At 41.6% G+C, this 26027-nt stretch overlaps 1 protein-coding gene across 1 annotated transcript in view; it reads left to right on the top strand.

Moving 5' to 3' along the window:
- Positions 1–22962, top strand: part of LOC118166007 (Alstrom syndrome protein 1-like) — a 70915-nt gene extending 47953 nt beyond the window's left edge. Inside the window, exons 12-19 of the mRNA XM_035324505.1 lie at positions 2963–4182; positions 7523–7637; positions 8700–8879; positions 10170–10408; positions 11484–11667; positions 11873–11936; positions 15821–15920; positions 22055–22962. Coding sequence (XP_035180396.1) covers positions 2963–4182; positions 7523–7637; positions 8700–8879; positions 10170–10408; positions 11484–11667; positions 11873–11936; positions 15821–15920; positions 22055–22099 — 2147 coding nt within the window. The 3' untranslated portion in view covers positions 22100–22962. The remainder of the gene's footprint in view (positions 1–2962; positions 4183–7522; positions 7638–8699; positions 8880–10169; positions 10409–11483; positions 11668–11872; positions 11937–15820; positions 15921–22054) is intronic.
- The last annotated feature ends 3065 nt before the right edge of the window (positions 22963–26027 follow it).

Genomic DNA, 26027 nt, shown 5'->3' with positions numbered 1-26027 from the left:
CATTGTTGGAATGCCACCAAAACGAAACGACACTGAACTACCTAACGGTTTTGCATCGTATCTCATGACAGTAGCTAAAATTAGTCCTGATGGACTTTTAATTAGTGCTTTTGTACAAACCTCATGCTGCCATTTTAAGTGTCTGATCAACTTCCTCAAGTCTGAGGAGGGATGAGGATTTTTGTTGAGTTTGGGAATTGCATCTTGTTCTTGGTCACAAGGAACTGCAAACGGAACGTGGTGGTGTGGTTGCCTTACCTCCCACATACAGCCCTGAATTCATCGGGGAGGTGTTCATCACAGAGTACAGCTCTTGCAACATGTGCTAAGTTAAACAGAACGAGCAAATTGCAAGAAGGTAATATAACTGTGGATACTAATATCGGTGGGACCAGAACCGTGCGAACAGCATAATGGATGCTGAATGGGTTTCTTCTCTCATAGGCAGAGTCTCATGCAGTATTTTAGGGAGCCCATTTATTTTTCCTAATACCATGTAAACCCGCCGTATGAAGATGTTTAATGGAATATGGTTTTGGAATGCATTCCGTTAAGTAGAATAATCATACTTCAGTAGGATCATTTTTGTTGTTTTAAGCAGAGAGCTCAATATGCCTGGGATAAGGTCACCCCTTAGAGCTGTGCTGATGTATCGACAGAGATTCAAGCTGACGACTTCAGTTCTTCCGTTTAGAAGGGATTTTCTTTTGAAGTGAAGCTTTCTTCTTCAGAATGGAGATTACATTATTGATAGTTCCAGAAGATAATTTAAAAGATTTCTGTAAGACGCTTAATGTCATTATTTTATGTTTGCTTTTTTGATAAACGTGCGTAGGATCAATAGTTGAATTAGTGCAACAAAGACAACATTCTCTTACCCTATTTGTTTGAATAGGAGAACTAGTTCTCTGAACACTTTTAAAATGCAAGGATACAGAAAAGAGGAATAAGACTTTATTTTTTAATTTTTATTTTTTTTTATTTTGAAAAAAGCTTTTCTTTTTTGCTGGGGGTAACTCAAAACAGAAGATGAAGCTTGGGTCACAGTGTTAGAACTGAAGAAAGACTGAGTGTGTAGAAGTGAGCTTTCCAAACACGGATCTGCAGTAAGAAACAAAATGCTGTGCTGGAGCAGAGAACCATTTATGCTGTCTGTCTGAACAGCCTGGATAAAAATGAAAGGGGAGCACAACTGTTAACATAAAATTAACTAAAGGGATTTTTCTGTAGCAGTGATGGCCTAAAGACACAGGCGGGAAAAGAACGAAGTAGAAATAGTCTTTTGTTAAAACAGTACAGTTGAAAGCTTAATAAGCAAGCTTCCTGGAGGAGAACTTGCATGTTTAAAATCTTCCCTGACTCTTTCAACTGTATTTTTAGCAGGCCTAATAAAAGATTACCTCTACCCACAGAGCTTGTCTCGAGCTTAAAATTCTGCAAGTTATTTATCTTTTTAAAAAAGTTTCTTTATATACACAGTTTTGTTTTTTGTCTGTTTGCATTCCTTCCGTTTTGTTGTTAACTTTTTTGTAAAATACAGAAGTAACAAAAATTGTGGCATTCCCAAGCCTAATCTCATTAGTCAGGAGGATTCAAAGGAATGTTCCTACATAGGTACATAAACGTTGACCTTGTATGCAAACACAAATTCCTCTAATTTCAGAGTTACTGAGACTGGGCATGCTGTTCCTGATCTTAACATGACACTGAAACGTTTCTGTGATGAGGCGGGAAAGGGAAGATGTACAAGCAAACAAGTGACTGAATAGAAGTCAGATTTATGAAGCCTATGTTAACAGGATAAAATGACATAATTTTATAACTCTTTCTGTGCTCATCTTGCGTCACTACTTCCCATGTGGAATTGAGGTTTTATAAAACCCTAGCCTGTGATTCATGATGAGGCAGGTAGGGTTTTCCTCCGTGGGGTGGGGAGAGGCTTGGTTGTGGGACTTAATACCCCTTTTGCTGAAACAGCAGCAAATCTTGCTTTAACAAAAAAAAAAGACTTAACAGTTCTTTTTTTTTGTTACCATTGCAGGAGAGAAATGAGAAGATAGCTTAAAACAACAAAACGTTTTGGGGGAGAATGTTGAAAAGCTAGGGAAAACTAATTTGGGCGTCTGAGGACTTGAGAAGTCCTTCTGGCACTAGGATCTGTAGTTCCTGCTTTCTTCCTTTATGGATCATTGACTATGTGATCGTATAACTCAGTCCATTGGACAAAGAACGTAACATGAAACATTTTTACTTTTTAATGGTTTTTACAGTTTATTAAAATGGCTTTAAAGTTGTCTTTGGAGTATTTTTCTGCTAGTACGTGCTGCGTGCATACTTAATGTCTGTCCATTACAAATGAGTTAATAATTGTATTCCTGCATATAGTGCTCTGTAATTGCAGGTAGTAGTATATTCTTGGGGGATTTTACTGCTACTTTGAGCTAAAAGGTGTTATTTGAGCTTGAATAAAAAGCAGAGCTAGGGCTTGGTATACTATCAGAAATGTTTCCAGGAGCTATAAAGGAGGTGGTATTGGTTGTCTTGTATATAGTGCTCTTCTGAGTTACTTAAGAGGTAATATTCAGGTGTAGCCCACTTGTACTCCCTGGGCATTTGTCTGAAAGGCAAAATGAGCTGTGGCTTCCTGTCATGAGATCCCATAAATGTAAGTTTTCCAATAATATAAATTTGTCCAAATTTTAATCTCTGTAATTACATGCAGCATATCTGGATTCCCCCTTCAGATTCAGTTGGATCCTGCATTCTCTTGGGTTCCAGGTTGCAATTGATAGAAAATACTGTTTATGTACTTTTAATGATGCTCAAACTTCATTCCTAAGTGAGTTGCGTTTTGGGAATGGGAGAGTTGAGATGAAAATCACCCTGTTTCAGATCTGCTGTTTTTTACTTGCTTACCTGTAAATGAACAAAAAAATAAATAAAGGGTTTTCTTCTGTTGCAGAACACACGGATCACTTAAAATCTGTGAAAACCACTCACTCAGTCTTCAAGTCTGCCCAGTTCTACCTTCATCGTCCCATGTCCATGCGTGAGAGCTCCTTCCAGTCGAACAGCGAGCTCTCGGAGGACGGTTCTGGTTTTGGACGTGCTAGACCTGCCTCAAGTGCTGTCTTCCAGAACTGGAAGAATGCACATCGCCATAAACATGTTTTTTCTGCCCATCGTAAAAACGATGGTGAAAACGAGTTCTTCCCGCTCGCTGCAGAAGCAGATTATAGCAAGAACGAGGATCTAAACGTCGGTACGTCACCGGAGAGTGAAATGTCAGGAAATGAGCTGCTTCAACACGGCAGAAGAGATGCAGAACAAAAGGCAGCTAAAAGTTATCCTGTAGCATTTAGCCAAACAACTTGTCTTCGTGAGAATGTGGAGAAAGACCTGCCGACAAGACAGAGAACCCACTCCACTGGTAGCTTGGATGACCTCTGGGTTAAGTTCCTGGAGCGCCAGAAGAGATACCAGCACCATGATTATAGGGGTAGCGGCGAGCTGTCCCTCGTTGAGCGCCTCGATCGATTGGCCAGGGTCCTTCAGAATCCCATTAAGCACACGCTAATACCAGCAAAAGCAGGAAAGAATGTTTTTGAAAGAAAATATAAGGTAAGAGAGCAGAAGAAAGTAAGGCTGCCAGAAAAGAGCACATCTGAAAGTACCTCGGAGCCTCATGCAGCATGTGTTGAAGAAAGGCCATTTATCAACCATGATGAAAATAGCTTTGTTGAGCTTAGGAAAAGTAGGTCAGGAGAGAAAAGGATCTGCCACATGCATAAAATTTTGGAGCACCAGCAGTACTTGGAAACTCCTAGTGACACTTCCTCGGAGAGCAGGCTTAGTAAAGATCACTACACCACAATCAGTTCCACCATCTCTGAATCAGATGGGGTAACCCAAACAGAGCTGGAAACTGTTACTCAGACCGAGGTGAGCAGTTCCATTTCCACCATCGACACCGCCAGGCTCATCAGGGCTTTCGGGCATGAAAGAGTGCGGGTGTCACCAAGGCTTTCCCAGCTTTATTGCACCATCAGCCAGCAGAAGAGTCGCTCTGAAATGTGGGACGAGGGAAGCAGCAAAGCAGTGGGCGTAGAATATCCCAAGGTTACTGCTGAGAAACACAGGAAACGGAAAGAGACCCAGGTACGTGATCAGTTAGACCAAAAGATAATTTTAGCTAATTTTTACAGGCACTCTTAAACTGCTGCGCAGCAGTGAAGTCTGTTGCTTGGAGAATTGCTTAAAACACACAGTGGTAGGCTTCTGTCTTTGATAGCTCAAAAGCAAAACAGTCTCTTTTACCTCTCCAGGAGTAAGGACGAGCTCAGAATACCTTAAAATATCAATCCTGCTTCATTTCTTTCTGTTCCTCCATGTCTTTTTTCCCTTTTTCCTTATTTGCCTGGGAGGTAGTCTTGGGAAACAAGATGCTGCTCCATTTTATTTCTAGTTACCTGCAGGTTCTGTGCTTTTTGCGGTCCTGGTAGTTCAGGTTGCAGCTTTTGACTGCACATTGCTACCTAAATGTATCTGGGCAACAATAAATACTGTTTAATAAAAAAACATCAATAGGTTTATAAGAATTTTATTATTATTTGTCTATTTTAAATGTTGGAATTTAACCAACATCTGAGTGTTGGCTGGTTTTGTTTCTCTGTTTGGCAGTTTTAGGCATATTAAAAGAAAGCGTTTGGTCTGAAAGTTCTAGACAAAAACTCTGAAGCAAAGCTGTTCTGAAGCCGAGAGATTCGTTCTGATGACTTCAGTTGAATTTGTACATGGCCTCCTGCAGGAGAAATTAAAATTAGTTTCCTGAAAGGGGGCCGTGGAAAGGGGGCCATGGTGTGGGCTCGATGATTATAGAAAGAAATAAGAGTTCTGGGGTTCTGTAATATACACTAATGCTGAAAAGTACAGGAACAAGTAGGAAATATTTCTCATTTCACAAAATAAAAAAGAAAAGTGGCAGTGCCATTGCTAATAGTGGATTTTAGAGTGACAAGTTAGTTTTTCTTTGTACAATCAACTAAATTTGTCCAAGTTATTGAATGCAAGTCTGGGAAGAAAGACTTCTTCAAGGCTAAGAATTGTTTTAAAATATTTTTATTAATGTTATAAAATAAAACTGTCAAACTTTGCAACATTAAGAGCATTAATCAGCACACTGTCTAAATACGAAATTGGGATCCAACATGCCATGCATGGTTGAAGTGTTTGGAAGAAATAGAATCGCAGAATAGGTTGGGTTGGGAAAGACCTTAACGATATCTAATTCCAGCCCCCTGCCATGGGCAGGGACCCCTCCCACCAGACCATCTTGCTCAAAGCCCCATCCAGCCTGGCCTTGGGCACTGCCAGGGATGGGCCATGATGATTTTATTCCATATTCTTTTGTAAGGCTAATCCTTCGATGTCTATTTAGACCTTACAAACCTCTAGTCTACTTGACTATGAAAATCACCCATGAGGTAACAGATTCCAGTAATACTTAGATGAGAATAAAGACTCACTGTTCTCAGTGCTTGGTGTTGCATTGAGCCCATATGGCTCTTAGAAAGTGCTAACTTTTATCTCATGATATGCTGTGTGTGTGTGTATAACCAACATATAAAGGGATGCTTGACCCTGCCTCAAGTAAGGATGAGAGAAAATTAATGGCAAAATATTAACTTCATTGTAAAATCCAAATGCTGGTGATTTCTGTGATACTGGGCAGAACAAAAATCAAGATCATTTTTTTGCAAATATCTGTGGTTCAGAAACTGCTGTTTATTTATAGCAGGAGCTCTACTCCTAACGAGACTACTGTACAAATCTTGCAGACAAGCACTGCGCGTTGTAGCTCAGGTTTGTTTTTGAGAGCCTATTGTCAGCTCTGCTTCCAGAAAACTTGATTGCAGCTTTTTTTATTTATAGGCGCTGAACCCATCCCAGAAGGTTTTCATCTATTCCAGTTTGTTATTTCTAAAGCACTCTTAAAGCTGCCATCTGGTAGCAGGTACAAAACTAAAGGTTGTGCTATTTAACTGCTGAAGGGCTTTGAAGGCACTGCACTGAGTATTCTTGTCCAAATAGGAATATCCACGTTGATATTCAGTAACGAATCCCTGCCTGTATTTATTTCTGCATGTGCATGTAAATGGGTTATCTTTTTTTTTTTCCCCCCTACTTCATCCCATCTTCCCTTTTGCTGAGCAGCCCGTATTCAAATTTGCTTCTGTTCTCTGAAAGAAGATGCGCACCTACTACAGCTGCCTGGTGCACTGAGTCGGGGCTGTAATAGTTTTATGAAACTAAAAAACAGCTCTTCCCGGCGTGCACGAGAACAAAAACTGCCTCCTTTAAATGTTGAAATGAAATTGTTTTGCATTGAAGTGGTGGTAGCAGAGGATCAATAAAAAGGTAATAAAAAGCCTTTGTTCATTTCCATTGTGGCTAGCGTTATGAGTTACTAATAGAATACTAATTGCTATGATCAAGCAAAAACCCAAACAAAGTCTGCTTCATAATTAAAAAATGAAATTGAGCAGAGTTGCAGAGGCTGGTCTGTGCCGTGCTGTTGGGTTTGATGCCCAGGGAAGCACCGCCTCTGAATTGCACTACCATTCTCTGTGCTTTATATAACCCAAAAGCTTATGGACTGGATGCATTACACTTAGAATATATTGCATTTTAAATGCCTGTAAAGTTACAACATTAAAATAATTTAATAATTCCGTGGCAGTCGTGCTGCTTCCTCTCTTTGTGGCTGGAGCCCCTGTTTGTGTGGCTGTTGATGTGAAAGTATTATTTTGCCTAAGCTGTGCTCTCACCACGGGCCTCGTGTCTCTTGCCTTGGAGTTGAATTTTCTCCACCTGGAGAACTTTTTGGAGTGAGGATCGCAAGGGTGAGAGAACTTCTCGTGCTTTGAGAAGATTTTGCTCTTTCATGCCAGCGCTGCAGATCTGGAGTTCGCTGTGAATTCACTTGAAAGAGCAACATGTTTTTCTTTCAAGACATTTTGTCCCTCCAGCAACGCCAGCCACCTCTGAAGGCTTTTGCTTTGAGAGGGTAGGGATACAGGATTCGGTTCAGATGTATTTTTTCCCTCTTCCCAAAACAGAAATACTTTGTGCTTTGCAATCTTTCCTGAAAGCACAGCCAACAAATGATCTTGCGGCAGAGGGATTTTGGAAGAGTTGTCTCAACAAGCCATGCTGTCCCTTGAGATTTGGACAGATGAACAGGAGGATGCTCAGCACCGTGCAGAATCTGATCTTACAGAAACCATGCACTCTTCTTACTACAACAGGGTGCTCAAAGTGCATTGCTGCATGAGGCTATAAAACCAAGGCTGACCATTGTGTGGCACAGCAACAGGTGACACTGAGCAGCCTGTTAACCATCTCAATAACATTAGAATCAAGATACTGCAAATAGGGATGACTTTCTTGCTGTTTAAATCCCTCTTCCTTTTCGTTTCAGTTAAGTTTTTAGGAATCTCTGTTGTTTTTTCTCCCCCTCCAGAAGGCAGTCCGTGTTTCATTGGATTCAACTTCTTCAAGCAGCAGTTCCTGGGGGCCAAGCTCAGCTCTTAGTAACAAGCGACGAACGCGGATGTTAAACAAAGGTGTCCAAGCAGGTGAGCTGCTGGCTTCCAAGCTTCTCTTTTGTGCTTTGCTTCTGTCTTCATCTCTTTTAAAACATTTTCTGGCGTCTGTTGTACGTTTCTGGTTATGGGTACGTATGTGCAGCGTTCTTCAAATTCACTTCAAGTGCTTTTAGAGAAAGATGTTCTGGTCTGATTAAAATGACCCATTTCATTTCCTTTCTTGGTTTGCTTGAGTAGTAGCCAACTTTCTCACTCGCTGGTGAGTTTTATTAACCTAAACTTCTGATTCATTTCAATCATAAAGGTGGACTGACTATTTTTTCTTATATTTTGTTTTCTATGTAAGACATCTGTTACTCACAGAATGTATTTTGTGGGCACATGCTATTTCAGAAGGCCTGTGACTGCCTTCTTCATATTCCTCTTGGTAATATTTTGGATGTTATGTTCTATTTAAAATACAAGCTCATCCTGATCTGGTGCAGTTCTGCATTCATTTTTTTCCGGTGGCAATTTCCAGTTCCTCCATTACTTTCATTTAAATGCCAGGTTCCTACCATAAGATTGCATAGTGGTTTTCTTTCAGTCATCAGACACATAATTTATTTATTACTGCTTTTTTCATGTGCAGTGGTGGTTGAAGTTTACTCCCACACCCTTTTTATACAAATATATAATCAATATATGTATGTATTTGTATATTATTTATATTTGCATATTATTTATATATATGCAACACATAATATACATTTTTATGTACTTATACAAATGGTATAAATACATTATTTATACAAATGTATAAATAATATACAAATAAAAAATAGCCCTGCTTTGCCTGGGGGACTGGATTTACACATCTTTAATTTTATTTACTTATCATATAGTAACAATCCCAAGTAACTGTATTTGCTTTGAATTTAAAGTGGGAATATAAAACGATTTTGCCTTTTGAAGATGGGGTAAAGTAAGTGACCTTCAACTCCAAAGTAAAAAATTGAGGGTCACCCCCTGAACTACGTGTCATAGGTGATGATGGTGAAGTACTTCCAGATGCTCTAGAATAAGATGTTACTGCATGGTTTTGATCTACAGGAGACTTGGAGATTGTGAACAGTGCAACTAAGAAAAACACTCGAGATGTTGGTGTGACTTTTCCTACGCCAAGGTCCAGCCAGCCAAATCAACGGCCACGGAAACCCTGGCATCGTGTCGACGGTATTTTTGGAGAGTCAGCTGGTGTGGTCACAGATCATCAGGCAGCGGGAAGCAAGGGTAAGCAGAAGGGACAGCCAGGCAATTTTTTCATGGAGAAAGGACAAAAAGAAGCAGACTGCATTTACCACAAGGTCAGTCCAAAATACACTTTCTGCAGAGCAGAAAAGCTGTGCATCTCAACAGCAACCAGCAAAATGTATGAGTAGGATTAACTGGAACACCCTAGTCTCTGAGACTAATCTAGTCAGTTCTTACATTGTTTTTAATCAGTAAACAAAAATACTCACTATGGCAAATGAGATTTCTAATGCTCTATGATGCGTTTTCAATCAAGCCATTAGATGCAGCCTTTCCGATAAAGGTAGCAAATAGGAGGCAATGAATAAGGCAGGGGATAAGGTAGGGATCTTGTAGATATGCGGTTCCATTTTCAAGGTATAAAAGGTTCTGCTAAGTTCTGAGTAACTTGACCTGGTTAAGTTGTACTTACTGCTTCAGGTACAATGGCTTCAAAGAACCATTTATTTATTTATTTATTTTTCCCAGAGTACTTAAGGGAAGAATTTGGTACCAGAAGAGCTAGGCTTGTTTCCCTCTTTCAGCTAGAGTTGCATTTTTGGGCTGATGGAGTAGTTTCTTGATTATTATTTTTTTTTTTTTCAAATTCTCCTGACAGTCTTCACAGTGTCACGATTAAATGTTTAAAAATATTTTCCTTAGTCATCATCGTTGTTGTTGTAGAGACAAATCACCCTCTCTCGTACCGTTTTTATTTAGCAAATTTAGAATATCTGCTCAGAATACTAGCTGATGTATTCAAGTCCCATTATGTATGTAAACTGTGAGTAATCTAATTCTTGTATACATATTTAACATTTGGAAGATGTAAAACCTTTGTTCTTCTAAAATGTCTATAAAAAGTCATCAGGTTTAGAACATACAGGGGCTCCTCAAAATGTCTAATTGCTGATAAGTAACTCTTCATAGGATGGTTTGGGTAGGAAGGGGCCTTAAAGATCGTTTAATTCCAACCCCCTGCCATGGGCAAATTCTTTCTACAAAGAGAGAAACTTCCAAATGAAGCCATTTTGTGCCTTTCCAAAAGTGCTGTTTGATAGAGGCTTCCTGGTTTACTGACACTTGGCAAAAAATTTCTTCAGAAACAACCAAAGGGTGTTCAATTACTAAACTGAAATTAGTGTAGTGATTGAAGTGAGCATTTATTGCAATGATAGGCCCCAGATTGTATTTAGCTAATGAGGTCTCGGGCATGAAGGGCTATAGATGGGGATAGAAAAAGGGCATGTGTATCTTTATCTTTACTGTCTTCTGTGGTCTTTTCCACAGGAATTTCATGGTTTGTCCAAGCAGAGGATTTGAAATCTGAATCTAGGAAAGAAAACTTTTCCAGTTCTTGTCCTGGTCCATCTTGGTTTGAACCACTGACCACCACTAAGCCCTGGAGGGAGCCTCTCCGAGAGAAGAACTGGCAAGAGCAGCAGCACAGCAGCGTGACTCAGCCAGCAGCTCCAGAAAGAGGTGCTGAGACCAGGTCCTTTCGGCCACTTGTGAAGCTTACACTACAGGTAAAGGCACGCCGTTGTGCTCTTGCTGCAAAGCTGCTGGGATCTCTATAGGATTTTGTCAGGAGTAATGCTGAATCTTGTGGAAATGCTTTGTTCTCTTTTTTTTTTTTTTTTAAACTCATCTTAATGATTGCTGGAAATCAACGAGTTAGACCGTTCGTTCTTAAAAAGGCAAAACAAGAAAATAACCAAAACACAATGAAGTCATCAGTCGTGTTTGCTTATTATTGTAGTCTGGCTTTGTGCAATACGATAGTCTATTTGAATTGAGCTAATATTTTAGGGCTTAAATCATTTGGCTTCAGGAACTAGAGGGAATGTAGCTGAAGTAATGCCAAGTCATACTTCCTTCCATGCAGAAGTAATAGTGTGATGTACATAGTGTGTGATTAAAGTGAGCCTCGATTCATGCAGTGCAAACACGGCAAGTGCTGATATTCATACACGTGCATATGTAACGTCCACTCCAGATCAAACTGAGTGTGATCACTCTAAAAAGCTGGGAAAATACACATAACAGCATACAGAAATACTTTTGAAGACGATCATCCATAAAAAGTGAAAACTAAAGTGGCAAGTGATAATGTAGGAGCACTTCCGAAGTTTCTTTAAGTTCAGTTGCATCTGTTCCTGTGCTCAGGGACTTCCCTGTGGTGGAAACTGAAGCGTCGCAAATAGAGATACCAGGAGATAGTAAAAAATAAAATAAAATGACAACAACAAAAAAGAAAATTCCACTTTTGATCAAAAATGAAGTGCTGATGTTGATGTGCCCATTGATTTCTAGCAAGGGAGACCATAATAAGTTCTGTCATCTTCTACAGGCTGAACTTTGTGTAAACTTTGCTATGCTTTTTTGAGTAGAGGTTTGTGTCCTTTTTGCTCATTTTTTTTAGGTATTTATTTTATTTCCTTCCAGCTAGTTAGTTTTCTTGTTGTTGACAAATTGTGTGTTAAACAAGGTCTCTGAGGATCTAGCAAGCACTAGGGATGCATGATTTTGTACATTATACCAAATACTGCTTTGGGATTTTTTTTTCCCATGCTTTGGTAATGAATTAGATATCCATCTTAGGAGGCTCTTGCAGTGCATCGCCCAGATTTCATCTCCCGCTCTGGCGAGCGTGTGAAGCACCTGAAGCTTGTCATGGAGGAAAGGAGGATACAGAGCGTGCTGCAGTCTGAACGCGAAGAGCTATTTAACCCTCCGGAGAAGAGGAAGGGCTACAGGAATGCAAGTCACATGCTGTCTGACAGAGGTACCTTTGTGGTTCTGCTCCTGGTGTTCTATAGGAATGAATTAATTTACCCACTGTTCTTAAAGATGCGCATATTTTTAATAAAAGCATTACGATTTTTTGTGTTATCTGTAAAAATCCAAAAAGGAGTAAGATTGATGCAACAGAATGCTTCGTGATAAGCAGACTTTTTCACCGTGCTCTTATCCTAAAACTTTCTATTTAGGTTATCTGATTAAAGAAAAGAGAAGAACAATTCCCAAGAGTGAAATGGTTCAAAGGTCTAAACGGTAAGGTTAAGAAACTTTTGTTTCAGCTAGATAAGTGCCCTGAGTAAATGAGTAGGAGAGATGGATGAATTGTATCTGTAAGGAAAAAAAAGGGCTTTGGGGATAACTCAGCTCTTCCTGTGCAAGATGTACAGACTTTATCAGAGATTCATAAAATCCTAAAAATGGCACCATTTTGGAAAAAACGTTTCTTGTAAATTGAGTATTCTGCTGCAGTATCTGTGGTCCAAATGCTACAGCAAACTGTCCAAGTATTGGATTCCAAAAGGAGATGAAACTTAGGGTGCAAGCTGCTAGTGTGTCTGTATTGTTTTAAACATTAGCAAACTAGGTAATAGGGGCAGGAAGTGAGGTACCACTTCCCCAAATGGAGGTAGCTGTGTGGAAGAAATAATTATCCACAGAGGAATAATGAGGATTTTACCCTTGGTCAAAACAAAACAAAAACTAGGTTTTGTCTTATGTTTGATTCAAGTAATTTATAGCTAAATGCACAACACGGTAATGGTGTGTCAAACATTTGGAATACCTGTGCCGCAGTGAGGATATGCAAGGGTTTAATAAGAAATGGGGTTTTATTGCATCTGGATTCTGAAATGATAGAGATACAAGAGGAGGTGGTTGAAAGGTACCACCTGAGAAACAGCAGAAATACTTAAATTAGTCACTCACAAAGCTGTCCCTGATGGTGTAAATGCTTTGGTGCACCAAACGCAGGTGCTGCATGAAAGGAAGGGTTTGTGCTATGTGAAGGGGACAATATTTGGGGCCAGAACTGTTTCACTGCATCTTCATCAGGAGCAGTGGGGTGGAACACACCTCAGCAGTTTTTTGGGAGGACCAGTCAGTATGTATGAGAGTAGCTCTGGAGCTTCTGGAGACCTCTGCAGGCTGGAAAGGTCCAAGATCAACAACAAGAAGTATCAGGTGTCTCCTTCATACAGTGGTGAAGGCTAGCCACACAGTGGGTTTCATACAGGTGAGGAGAAGCAGATATTTCCTTTGCTTCATACTCATGGGACCACAGCTGGATCCTGTGACCTGTTCTGGGCATTATTAACCAAGTGGCCCGAGTCTGGTGGAGGCCAGCAAGACATGCAGGGCTGGAACATGTGGGTGAAGAGAAGCTGCGGAGGCTGAGGAGAAGGCTGGAGGTGGGGATGTGGCAGTGGGGTTCCCCTGCTAGAAAAGGGGAGTTTAGAGAAGGCAGAGGAAAGGCTTTTCTTGAAGATATATGGTGATGGGACACGTGGCAGTGGGGATGTGTTACAGTTAAGGGGACAAGAAAATGAATTTCTCGTGAAGAAGGTTGTGAAATGCTGGACCAGGGACCCACAGAGATGGTACAATCTCCGTCACTGGAAAGAGTCAGAAGTTGGCAGGATGAGGCCCGAGCAACTTGATCTAGCCTTGAAGTTAGTCCTGCTTTGAGCAAAAGGTGGACTAGGTGACCTCCAAAGGTCCTTTCCAGCCTAAATCACACAGTGGCTATCCACTGGAATACACAATACATAAAATAAACCCTGTGATGTATATGCTAGGAGACAAAAAGGGCGTGTTATTTCAATAGCCTTTGGCATTTAACAATATTTTTAGGGCATGAGTTAAAAGGTGACAGAAGTGTTAAATATGCCAGCTCCCCCAGGAAGGTACCTCCATGTTTTAGTGGAAATGGATCTGGATTCAGGTCACTTGGACTGTGTAATCAGCACATCTGAACTCAAGTATTTTTCAGAAACTCTGATTTCATAATACCGAAGTCAGCAGGATTTCTATGGAGACTGATTCAGGCAGTCGCACTCGGTGACATTTTTTTGTTCTTACTGCTGTCATACTCCAACTCTCAGTTGGATCTGAGAAGTAATTTATTCTGTACCATTCTTCTGAAATCCACACCTATAATGAGCGCAGAAGCTTTTGCTTTTTCTCTGCGAGGGTATAAATGGAATTTCTTGTGGTAAATTCGCTAGAGCTAATGAAAACCATTTTCAGTGAGTGTACCTACAGTTCTGATTTGTCCACTTCTTGCTCTAAATATCTCTATGGCGAGATGAATTAATGAGTGGTAAACCTTGATCTTTCATTGAGGGGAGCCCTAGAATGGTAAAGCCATTACTGAATGGTGAGATGGTAGTAAAACAAAACCCCCAACCCCCCACTCTGGTAGCACTGCTATAGACCTAGCACCCTCTGCTGCCTATCAGCAAAGCATCAGAGATGGAAAATAAGCATCCAAATATGGTTTACTTCCTCTTTTCTGCGTAGCAGCATTGTGGGTAGTGACATTTTTAGAAAGATGACCTTAAGAGCAGCTGCAGACAGAGTAGGAGAGTAGGAATACACGCAGAGAGGTAGGTCGTGGAAACAGTTCCTTTATTTTATTATTTTTAAAATGTAATAGCACTTGTCTTTATAGATTCAATGTTAAGTGGCCTGTTTAGGAATTTTCTGGTGTTGGATTCGTATTTCCTTGCTTACAGAAAACAAGCTCAGCAGTTCAACTGTGATGGATTGGTACACACGCTTGTGTAACGTTTGTACAGATCAGTATGGCTCTCCCTAGCTGATACTGGGGAATTAGGACATAAAAGCCAGTTCCAATCAAAATTTTGAATGTTTCCTTGCTTTGTTGATTCTGCCTGCTATCTTTCACTTTCATTTTAGTTTGTTTTCCTGCTAACTTCTAGTCCTTCTGTCCTTTGAAACATGGAAGTAACACCTGAGTCGTACTGACGAAATAGCAAATCAGTGCAAGCTGACACGTTTGCCTCCACCACTTCTCTTGCTGTTTTGAAGAATTTCTTATTTTCCTGCTGGAGTTAGGACCAAGACAACTGTCAAAGATGCCCCTCCTCCCTCCCGGCTGGTGGGCTGTATTGATTTGCGGTGTTCAAAATGGAATGGGTTGAAGCACTTCTAGATAATAGGAGTTGAAGGCATAGATGTGTTTAAAGTATTCAAAGTGAACACTAATTATGGAAAGTTGTTATCATATTGACGTAAGAATGAAGCAGTCTCTTAAAAAGTGTACCCTTGCGGTATTGTAACTTTTTTTTTCTTCCTCCTGTTGCTGATTATCAAGTCAGTATGTTAAGGAAGGAGTTAGAGTACCTGTCTTGCTTTAAATATAATGGGACTGGAATTTTGAACACGGTTCATTTTCACGTCCCATAGACTGTAATCTTTTTGAAGCTGCATGGTTCCTGGCAACCACTGTCACGGAATGAGTAAAGCCCTATGATCTTAAAGGAGGATCTGGGGGAGGCAGTGTCAGCACTGCTCTGCCATCTTAGCAATTAGGTCCCTTCTTTAGGTGGCACCATGTAAAACAGACTGCAACAGCACGCTGACTCCGGGGTGAGCATCAGGCACCTTCATTTTTATTTCAGAGCATCCCTTGCTGTTTGGCTCTGCTATGGGAGTAGTTAGCAGGGGAGAAGACAAAGAAAGCATTGATCTCGGCAAGGCAGCATTTGGGCAGAAAAGGTTCCTGGACTGCTTAATTCAAGTTATGCTTGTCATGACGATATTGCTGTTAATGGGTAAGCATGTTACTCCAAAGCACCTTCAAAGCACGAAGCTGGGTGATATCGAAGCTCCACCTTTTGCAGCTGGGTAATCATAGCATCTGTATGGTCATTACAGAGCTACAGATACTGCTTTTAGGAGGTGCTGCTTGTAAGAGAAGGGCGTTATGGATTGTGGGATTTTCCGGTATTGCAACTGCTGCGTATTCCAAATTTACACTAAATAAACCCCCAAATGCAGTTGTGATTGGCCAGTAGCCTTTAACAAAACGTGAAGATAAAAAGGAGGATGTTTTTTGCATCGATAAATTCCTTCCTGCCAAGTCACTGTTTTTGACTTTTTGTATTTACACTAAGGATCTACGAGCAGCTGCCAGAGGTGCAGAAGAAGCGAGAGGAAGAGAAACGAAAATTGGAATACAACTCGTACCGCCTCAAAGCACAGCTTTACAAAACGGTAGGTGTTCTGGTCAAGTGTTTATATTGGAACATGTTAGATTTTTTTTTCCGTGAGATCACAAGCTTTGTAGTAATACTGAGTGCTAATTCCGTGGTATTATTTTGCAGATTCTAGGTGATTAGGATAATCAGGATCAAAGAAGTCAAGCTTATAAAAATGTGGAACAAAAAAAAAAAAAACCAAACATCTAGCCTGGAAATCCTTCCTGTTAAAAACAAGGAAGCATAGTCCCATGTAAGCAGCACACAAAAAAGGCCATGTGCAGAGTCTTCAGGACAGAACAAGGTGGGCTGTGGAGCATATCCAGAGGAGATACGCCATAAATAAGCTCCTAGAACTGAAGGCTGCTGTTGTAGCTCTTGAGCAGTCTTGCTGTAGATGACTTTAGCTTACAATATTCACAGATGGCTTTGTAGCCATGTTTAAAAAAGCCTGGAGCTGTCGTTCCTAACTTTTCTCCGGTGGAGAATTGGCAGTCCTGGTGGTAATTAAATCTGAGGGCTGTGGATTTCACAATTAAATGTCTGTTCAGCTGATAGTAGGGTCTTGGTGCACTGGCACTGATCAGTCTGGGATTGGTTGTCTTGGAAGCTGTGGAATAAACTGGCATCCCAAGTGTGGGTGTGACTACCTTTGAACCTCAAACACTTCCCAGCAGTTTAGGAACTGTTCCTGTGCTGTGGTCTCACCGTGCAACCAGCAACAGGTCACAGGTGAGGTGAGGACTCCAGGATTTTGGTGGGGAGGAGGAGAAGGAATCTGTGGGGCCCGTTTGGCTGGGTCACTCTAGGGCTCTGCTGAATCCTGCCTCGTTCTGCCATGGAGTGGAGAGATCCACGCAGGGAGCTGCTTCTGTCTTAGCCAGCAATTGCTGCTAGCACCCTTCCTCCCTGGTTGTCCAAGTTGTTTAACAAGTGCTTTATGTGTGTCAAGCTTAGGTTTTATTAATGACAGAAAGATTGAAGAGTGTGCTAGAGACTCTTGTCAAGGAAAAGAGTCTTCTATCTATCTCTCCTGCTATATGCACACATCTTATCTTGTATTTCTGTGTAACAAAGCATATCAATTTATATACAGTGAGCGGTGTGATGGATGTCCTGGTAAAACATTTGAGGCCAAGCAGTCCCTTCTGTGATGCACATCTCTCAGGCTGACCAGTGTATCCCTTTGAGCTGTTTCAGCCATCCAAACAATTTCTCTTAATACAATAAAAGCTAAAAGACAGGAAAAAGCAGTCTATTACAAACACTGAGGTTCTAACCTGACTCACCTTCTTGCTGTCTAACCCATGTACCAATAAATGCAGCCTTCTGCAGAACTCAGGAAGCAGGCAATGAATTTCATTAGAGGCCTCACTGGTTTAAGGGCATGCATTAAAAATGAAAACTGATTTGTTTCTTCTGGATTTTAAGCTTACACTTCAGTTTTTAGCACTGCAGCTCTTTTCTGGCTGAGTTGTTTTACCAGAGCTGGGATAATAGTTATTTGTTAGGAACAGCAGTAATTGGATTTTAAAAGCGAGGGCTTGTAACGCGGTGTATTATCCAGAACACCTTCCCAATCTGGTTGTGGGTACTTAGGAGTAGAATTACTTGGATTTGCTGTTATGCTTTTGCACTTTATGTTCACAACGTATTTTTCCACTAGTCTGAGAATCTCAGATGCCAGTACAGTAAGGTCTTAGAGCTGGTGGTTGTTGGCAGTAACTCACATGAAGCAGTGAAATCAGCTGGAAGAAGAGGGAATCATATTGGAAGTTTTGTGTACAAGTGTTGTTTTGATTGCAAGAGGATGGTGATTCATTGCAGTAAATGCTGTAATCTTTTGTCTTCCTTGATGATGCAGAATAGCTGTAGTGAGTAGCTGTAAATACAGTGAGGAGTTTGTTTAGAATTTTGTTAATGTGTTGCTGAGAGCATCAGTTTCTAAAGCAGATCTGATTGTGTGTTGGGGGAAAAAAAGAGCTGCAGATTTTGTGGAACGGCTCCAAAGATGACACAGAATATTAGGAGGAGAAAACTGTTTTGTTATGCTGGTACAAAAGCTAGACTAAAAACACATGTAATCGAGGGTTTTATCATTTAAATGATCTGTCACAGTATCCAAACCGGCCTCAGTATCTCTTACAGTGACAAGTTTGTGAACTGCTGATGATGCAGCAGATCAGTGCTCAAGAATAAACCAGGCTTTTATGTTAATTGCAGTCTCCTGGAGGAATCCTGTTGGCCCCTGCTAGGTTTGTATAAGGCGTTGTTCCATCCCAAATTGCTTGGCATGCATCTAGAGACAAAGCTTGGGAAGGGAGAGGGATTAGACAGACAAGTGCCCCTCTCGAGGCTGTATTTGGGTCAGTGGCAGAGCTGGGCATGGTACCTATGTTCTCTGACTCCAGGTCAGAGTTCAGGGGCATGGCTTTTCCCTCATGAAACGTCATTGTCCTTCTCTTTGGATTTTGACAGGCTAGCACTGGACATCTTGCTGGGGGAAGGATGTCCTCGTGCCACAGTTCAGGGTGCAGCTCAGTAGGTTACCACCAAATGTTAGTAGCTGGCAGAGGAGCACTAGTGAAACAGCTGGGAAGGAGGGGGATGTCTTACCTGCTGCTCTAGTTTTTGCTCAGTAAATGAGAATTTGAGCATGCTCCTCTCCCAGCACCTGTGGCTTCATTATTAGTTGTTATCATAACAAAGAGCACTTACACCCTAAGTTTATTACATATCAGCCACGATGTACTATGGCTCTGGGACATTTCCTTGACCTGTAAGAAGCAAAACTTAGGTGTACGCCTCACTGATTGCAGCGCAGATGGCTCTGAGGATGTGGTTAGCTGCCAGTACGACGTGCGTGCTGTTTCTGCCATGCATTGAAGGCTCACAGGTTAAGGATGTTTAATGTTTGGGAAGGGAAGCAGCGAATAAAACGTGTGCACACATGCTCATCTTTATGTACATGACCATGGACAAGTGTTTGCCAGTATCACTTGCGAATGAAACCCTCGCAGCAGTTATTTAGAGGTATTTTAGGTGTAACTGCATATTGATAGAATTTGTGTCAGTGCTTCAGGAGGAAAAACGCACACCAGCTTCTTAAAAATGCATCCCAAGGAGAAAAAGCCGTGTGTTTCCAGTGTGAACCACCACTATTGTGTGGGGCACACTGCTCCCTGGAGGCAGCATCTCTCTTCTCGTTAGCTGTAGGGAGCAGATGATGATGATGAACTAAAATTAGTGCCCAGGTTATGGGGTGGGGTGAAACGGAGTTTATTGGGCTCAAAAACAGGGTCCCTAATTAACAAATATATCTGACCAAAATCCACTTTTGTTAAGCGCGAGTAAAAATGCTCATACAGGACAGCTGAGAAGCAAGGGCTGGCAGCGCTTGTTCTGAGTTGTTCATACGCCGCCGTGGCAATGCGGTGAGACGGAAAGAGAACGAAATAAGTTTTGTTATTACTAAGTTAGGAGGGGATCCTCGTATAACAGCAAACATCAAAATTCATGCGCTAGAAGACAGCTGAGAGGGCTGTGCAGGCTGCTTGAACTTTTGGGATTGTTAAATTCTTAACTTTGCTATCTCAAAAGTTAATATTTATCACAGCATACACACGGGTCTGGGCTGATGTTCTGTCCCTTCTCTATTTTTACTTTCAAACAGAGCATAAAATTACACCAGTTAGATAAGGGAATGGTGCAAGCCCTTTAATTTTGAAAACTACATTTAAGACAGATTCCGGATCTGATGGCAGCATAAATCATAAGGAACTTTTCCAACCCTAGTCACGTCAAATTGATTTTTTTTTTTTTGAATTTAGCAGATACAAATTTATTCTGTTATTGATGCAATTGGATGCAATTAGTGTTATTTTTGTAAATACGAAGCATGAGAGAAACCTCCATAAAGGGGATAGAAAAGTTATTAAGCTACACACTTCCCTCTAGCTTTTTTTTTTTTTAAAAAAAAAGTATTAGCATTTAGGAATGCTGAAGTTTTTTGTCTGGATGAGACGTTTCTTGTATGCCGAGATAGGGGCCACGAGGTGTCGCTACCCCAAAGGAAACAGCGCTCATTTCTAGAGGTGTAAAACTGAATTGCACTTTGTTGCTGCTTTACAAGGTTCTCTACTGTTTGTTTTTCATCCCCTTGGCTACATTTTTCTATCTCGACAGCACGGTTTTCTTCTCAGTCTGTTTTGTAGCCGCTTCCTGGAAGCGGAGCAGAGAGGGGAGATAGCATCTCGTCGCCCGCTGGGTTTGCCTGTTAGATTGCAAGCTGGTCTGCGAGCTGCAGGGCAGGCTCAGAGGTTGTGTGGGTACGGCTTTCGAGTCCTGAGGCTTCATGAAGTTCCTGGGGCCATTCCACACTCAGATGGGTGTCAGCAGCTTTGCTTTTTGTATGTGTAAACAGGGTTGCATGCAGAATGTATGAATAGTCTATACACTGCATATCATGTGTATATAATTCATGCACACGCTGTGTACTCTTGTACTGGGTCTGGCTGGGATGTTACCTTTCCCTGCAGCAGCCCACACAGTGCTGCGCTCTGCACTTGTAGCTAGAACAGCAGTGGTATCACACCGGTGTTGTGTCTGCTGCTGAGCAGTGCTGGCACAGCATCAGGACTCTCTCTGACCCTCCTGGGGGGTGGGCAAAAAAGTGAGAAAGAAACATCACCAGGACAGCTGACCTAACCCAACCAAAGGGATATTCCATACCATATGGGGTCACACTCAGCAATAAAAGGTGGAAAAAGGAAGAAGAGGGGAGGGGTGGGCTCTCGTTGCGAAAACGTCTGTCCTCCTCCCGAACACCGGCTACGTGCGTTGAGGCCCTGCTTCAAGGACGTGGTCAAGCATCGCTCATTTGTGGGAAGCAGAGAGTAATTTCTTTCCTCTGCACTGCCATATAGCCTTTACTTGTTTTGTTTAGTTATTCCCTTTCCCCCTCCCTCTTCCCCTTTCCCTTTTTTCCCTTTAGTTGAATTGTTTAATTAATAATAATATTTCCTTAATAATATATCTATATATATATTTCTCTTTAATTAAATCATCCTTATCTCAACCCGTGAGTTGTTCTTCCCTTTACTTCTTCCCCTCCTCATCTGAGGAGGGGGAGTGAGAGAGCGGTTGTGGTGTTCAACTGCCTAGCACGGTAAAACCACCACAACTCTATAAATACATCTGTCTGTATAAGGATCCGAGCTGCGTGTTGCATACCTCTGTGTAACGTAAAAGGTCACATCAGGGAACGCCCTTATCATTCCCTACTCGTAAGACATGAGCTACCTCAAGCTCTTCATGTCACGCTTGTGTAAAGCCACACAAATGTATGCCATGCTTCAGGACACCAGCAGTGTGCTGGCTGAGCTAGCGGAGCGATGTTTCAGTACCTGAATTGCCCCCTGTAAGAGTGGGTCGTGCTAGCAGGTGCCTGGGGAAGAGCAGCATAACAGGACCAGCACCAGCAGTGCTCCTCTGAGGTGCTTTAATAGTCTTGTGTGATGTCCAAGGGGCTTTGAGGCATCTTTGATATACTGATTTTTTTTTCCTACATGAACTTGCCTACTTGTGATTTTTCTTAGGTCTGTAGCTAACGCCACCTTTCCACCTACTTCAGGCTTCCTCAGAATCACGTAGATGTTCACTTGCCCATTGCTTCCTCTTCAGATACGGCTCATCCCTCCCGCCATGGTGAAGAGGCCTAATTTCTTCAGTGGTTCACTGTAGAAAGTGCAATTTCTGTCTTCCGCTCTCCTTGTCACTCCCTGCAATTCTCCTGGTTCTCCTTTCTTCTGTGTCCTTTCATAAGCACTGTGAGCTAGGGAACAAGAGGCTCGCGTGAAGCCCAGAGGTTTGCCTTCAAAACCTGAAGAGAGACTGGAGAAACTACCAGCAAATGTCAAGACGTGCTCTGACTCTTCATGCTTGGTTCTGACAATTTCCGCTGCAGCCAGCACAGGGATGTGCTGCTGTTTTTTGTAATGACGAGTGTGAAGCAGCGAGGCTGCTGTCGCTCTCCTAAAACGTGTGAACAGCCATTTCTTAGAGTCACATACATAAGCTGTGCTCATGCTTGGTGCTTTTAATTTTTAGAGGGATAATGCTGGTCTCTACCGCTTTGTTTTTATCTTTCAGAAAATCACCAACCGTGTCTTAGGGAGGAAGGTGCCTTGGAACTGATAAGGATCTCCTCTTCGAATGAAAGCGTGTTGTGCTTAGGAAACTCTGCAGCATCTTCCTCTGTAAGGGAGATGGTGAAGTGAAATAGATAATGCAGTAAATACCGTGCAATGTTATGTTTTGTGGCATTCAGTGATGTCTTTTTGTACTAATAGAATCTTGCCATATTTTTTAAGATATTAAAGGATCAGTGGTGCGAAGTGAATGACAGATTTTTAAATCAGTGGCTGCTGTTTCTAGTGCTGTTATGGACTTCCAAAATACTTTTTGGCAGTACTTGATTCATAATATATTTATAACTACGTGATGGAAATAGGAGTTTTATATACATTTTAAATAGTTTTTAACAATTATTTTTTTTAATTTCCTATTTCATTGTAGAAAACCTGTTTGTAATTGTTTTGTACTGGAAAAAAAAATTAAATAACATCAGGTGAATTTGTAGCAGCTCTTGTAGCAATCATGAAATATATTTTCACGGTCCTTATGGACAAGATGGAAAAAAAAAATGTGCTGTCGTCACCACTGACTCTACCCAGGACTCAGTTAAGAACTTACAGTGCAGCTGTGGCAGATGTTTAAGCTGGACATCAATAGTACCAGAGATTGAAGGTGTCACGACTGAGTTTTCTGTTTGATTGGTTTGCTCTCTTTCTGTGTTAACAGCAGAGTCTAATCCAAGAATTTTTATTATTATTATATTTTATTTTTTTTTACTATTTTGAGAGTTTCTAAGGTTTGCCAGGGAAAGTCCCCTTCACTTCATTAGATGCTTTTATATTCACAGGATGGTTGGTTATGCGCTTAATGAGCAACACAGTGGTAAAAGATGAAAAATAAAGATTGTGTTCTTGGTGATAGAAGCCTGAAGTCTCAGTTTCATTGGCTTACCCCAGAGTAGATACGGTGTATGCACAGGAAAAGACACCTGAGGAAACCAAAGTGTGCCAACGGTGGCTTTCATTTTTCATACAGCGTTCTGTACGTAAAATCTGCACAGCAATTTAGTTCAAGGAACAACTGTAACAAGAAATTCCTGCAGAGGGTGAGGCGCAACGGAGACTTTTTGACCAGTCGTGCTCACTAGGAATGTCACAGAACGTCTTGGTTCACCCCTTCGCAGAGCGGTCACAGTGGTGGCTGTGATCTAGCTCTGCCAGTAATCCCTGGAGTTCCCATCAGGATGTCATGAATCAAATCTTATAATGATAGGAGATAATTTCCTGGAAGGTCAGTAGAACTATACCATATTGCAAAGACATAGACAAAGACTTAGAATAATATTTTTCAGGCTGTGGCATGTGCTAGTGTTGGCACATGCTGTAAAAGCAGCTGTTACGTGCATTAATTTGATTTATAATTTTTTATTTTATGAAAGGAAATACTCTGAGAATATATCTGGGTGTGCTCTGCTTATCAGAATAGAAGGCAAAAAAAATCAAAGCCACAATCCAATGTGTCAGAAGGCCACGTCTGCCTGGTCTGGTCTCAGAAATCTGAAGCTGAAAACTGCAGACTCAAAATCATACAGTATCATGTGGCTGTGATAGATCAGCTGTGAGAACGGCTTACATCCTTACAACTTTCCACTTCTCAAAATTTGCTTCTACCTATTTGCTTTTACCTATTTGCTGCTTCCGCTACCTTGGAATCAGTTTGGTTGCAGGCTGCTTTGCTTTCAGAGTGCTCTTCTGGGGCTAGAAGGCGGCTTTGTACGTTGCTGAAGCAGATGCTCAAACTTGCCAGTACTGAGGTTTGTCATGCGATTCCCTGATATACATATGAATAGGCTTTTTTCCCCTGCTACAAGAAATTCAGCTGTGTTAGTCATGACAAGATGTTGCCTCGCTGGAAGCTCATTTAAAGCCACTTGGCCTCTGAAAAATGCTTTTAAACTTTCAGCTGACAAGAAGAAAAAAACACTCCTGAGAAAGCTTAAGGGCCGTACTGATGCTTCAGGATATATGCTTGGAAGTCGTCTTGCATTCAGATAACACAGCTGATGGTAGATTTTAATGGCCCTGCTACGCCTGTTCATTGCTCCCTCACAGAAGCACAGAGGTCAATAATCGAGCAAATTGCAAATCAAAGAGAGGCAGAGGTAGCCTACTGCAAGCAGTTGGAGCACCCATCCTCCTAAGCAGAGATCTGCACGCTGTAAAACCTTCCAAAACAAAGAGCTGCTGCAATTGTTTTTTTTTTTTTTTTTAACATTGCTTAAAGGTGTTCAGTAACTGCCAAAATACTCTGAGCAGCCGCTGCTGTTCTGTGAGTCATTAGGGTTGCAGCATGAGAGCTTTAGCGAGAAACGGCTGTAATTCCTCATTTGGTAATAATATCGGAGCATTTTTCTATTGCTAGGGGAGATGTGGTTGCTTCTGTTAAAATTTTTCTGTCCAGGCATACTTCAGTATATCAGAAAGCATGATCTGAAAATTGTTCTTGGATGTCTTATGCTGGTCTTGGGCTGCACAAAGAGTTTCAGAACTCCTGAATTTGTGCTCTTTCTGAAATACTGTAAAGCAAACGTGCCCTTCGCATGCAGTGTGGGGAGGGAAGTGTTTTAGAGGAGCACTGAATGTCTCTTCCTCCCCCCTGGGGTAAGCACCTGGCATTCCAGATGACACCAGGAGGAGCTGCAGTTTCTCAGAACTTACAAAAATGAGGTCAGTGGCCAGGTTTACAGGAGCAGCGGCAGGTCTCCTGCCCGGTCACGTCCTTGAACGGTGTGGTCATCCATCCTTCTCATGCTTTCTTCATGACGGATGCTAGCAAAGATGACTCACATCCATTCCACTTTACAATTCCTTGTCCTCGGGTCAGATAAAGCTCACGCTGGGTGAAAAGCATCTCGTGTTTACAGTTCTCTGGAAAGAGACTGTTGACGTTTGGAGTCATGGGTTCGAAAATGGGACAACTTCTTTCCAGAAACTCAGGAAATTCTGCTTGTCTTGTGCTGATTCCAGAGTGGAGTCATCTCGTCTTAATCCACTGCCAGACCAGACAGAGACTTTTAGGGTAAGTTCTGCAAATCTGTAGAAGTTTAAAGAGGCTGGAACTGCATATTTTTTCTTTTAAGGATGCTAGAGGTGCAAGCTTTTGTTCTTAGTTAACCAGAAATGTTCCTTGATCAGCGTTTGCCATGCCCACCCCACCCAACGGTTATTGTGTAGGTGCCAAATACGTGTCTGAGTCTCACCGAAAGGCCTGCTGTCAGAGCTGCCGTCTCTAAGATGGAAGAAAAAGCGGTCTTTTGAGTTAAATCCAGAAACCGAAAGCATCTTTGATCTCGTTCTGTTGTCATTCATTTCTACCCTGTTCATCACCGAGTTAATACAATGGCTGGCATTTGGCTTTGCACTGCCTGTTGATGTACCCTCAGCAAGCTGAACTTGAGGTGTTTGCGGCAAGGAGGCAGTGGAGTGAGGGCTGTAGAAAGCAACCTCGTGCTTTGAAAGGTGCCTCTTTCAAGTAAGAGGCCCATCTGTGCTTCTGAAATGCTTTCCATTTCCTCTTGCTTGATCATTTCCACTAGTTCTACCTTTTGTGCTGTAAATACCATCCTTACGATATTTCTATATATATTATAATTATATATATTTATATTTCATATTTTTTTATGTTTATGTTAAATCCTGTGTTTCTCGGTGGGTGCTCTGGAGTCCTTCCTGCAGAGAACCACTTTCAGGTTAGAGGGCTGCCTCATCGGGGAGCTTCAAGGGGACGGGTGAGGAAGTTGAGCTGAGGCTCTTGGGGACACATTTTCTCTCCTCACTGATGAACGGAAGGATTTACATCACCCTTATGATCGGTTTCCATGCCAAAGGAAACTGAAGTGTGACTTCCTTGGGAAGGGAAGTCCTGCACCGAATGTGGTTGCATTACCATTCGCCTGTCTGGCCGTGGCCGGGTCTGGGGCTTCTTGCTC

This window comes from Oxyura jamaicensis, chromosome 4 (genome assembly GCF_011077185.1).
Source record: "Oxyura jamaicensis isolate SHBP4307 breed ruddy duck chromosome 4, BPBGC_Ojam_1.0, whole genome shotgun sequence".
NCBI classification, from domain to species: Eukaryota; Metazoa; Chordata; class Aves; order Anseriformes; family Anatidae; genus Oxyura; species Oxyura jamaicensis.
The sequence above is the reverse complement of the archived record's forward strand: the minus strand, read 5'-3'. Positions and strand labels throughout refer to the sequence as shown.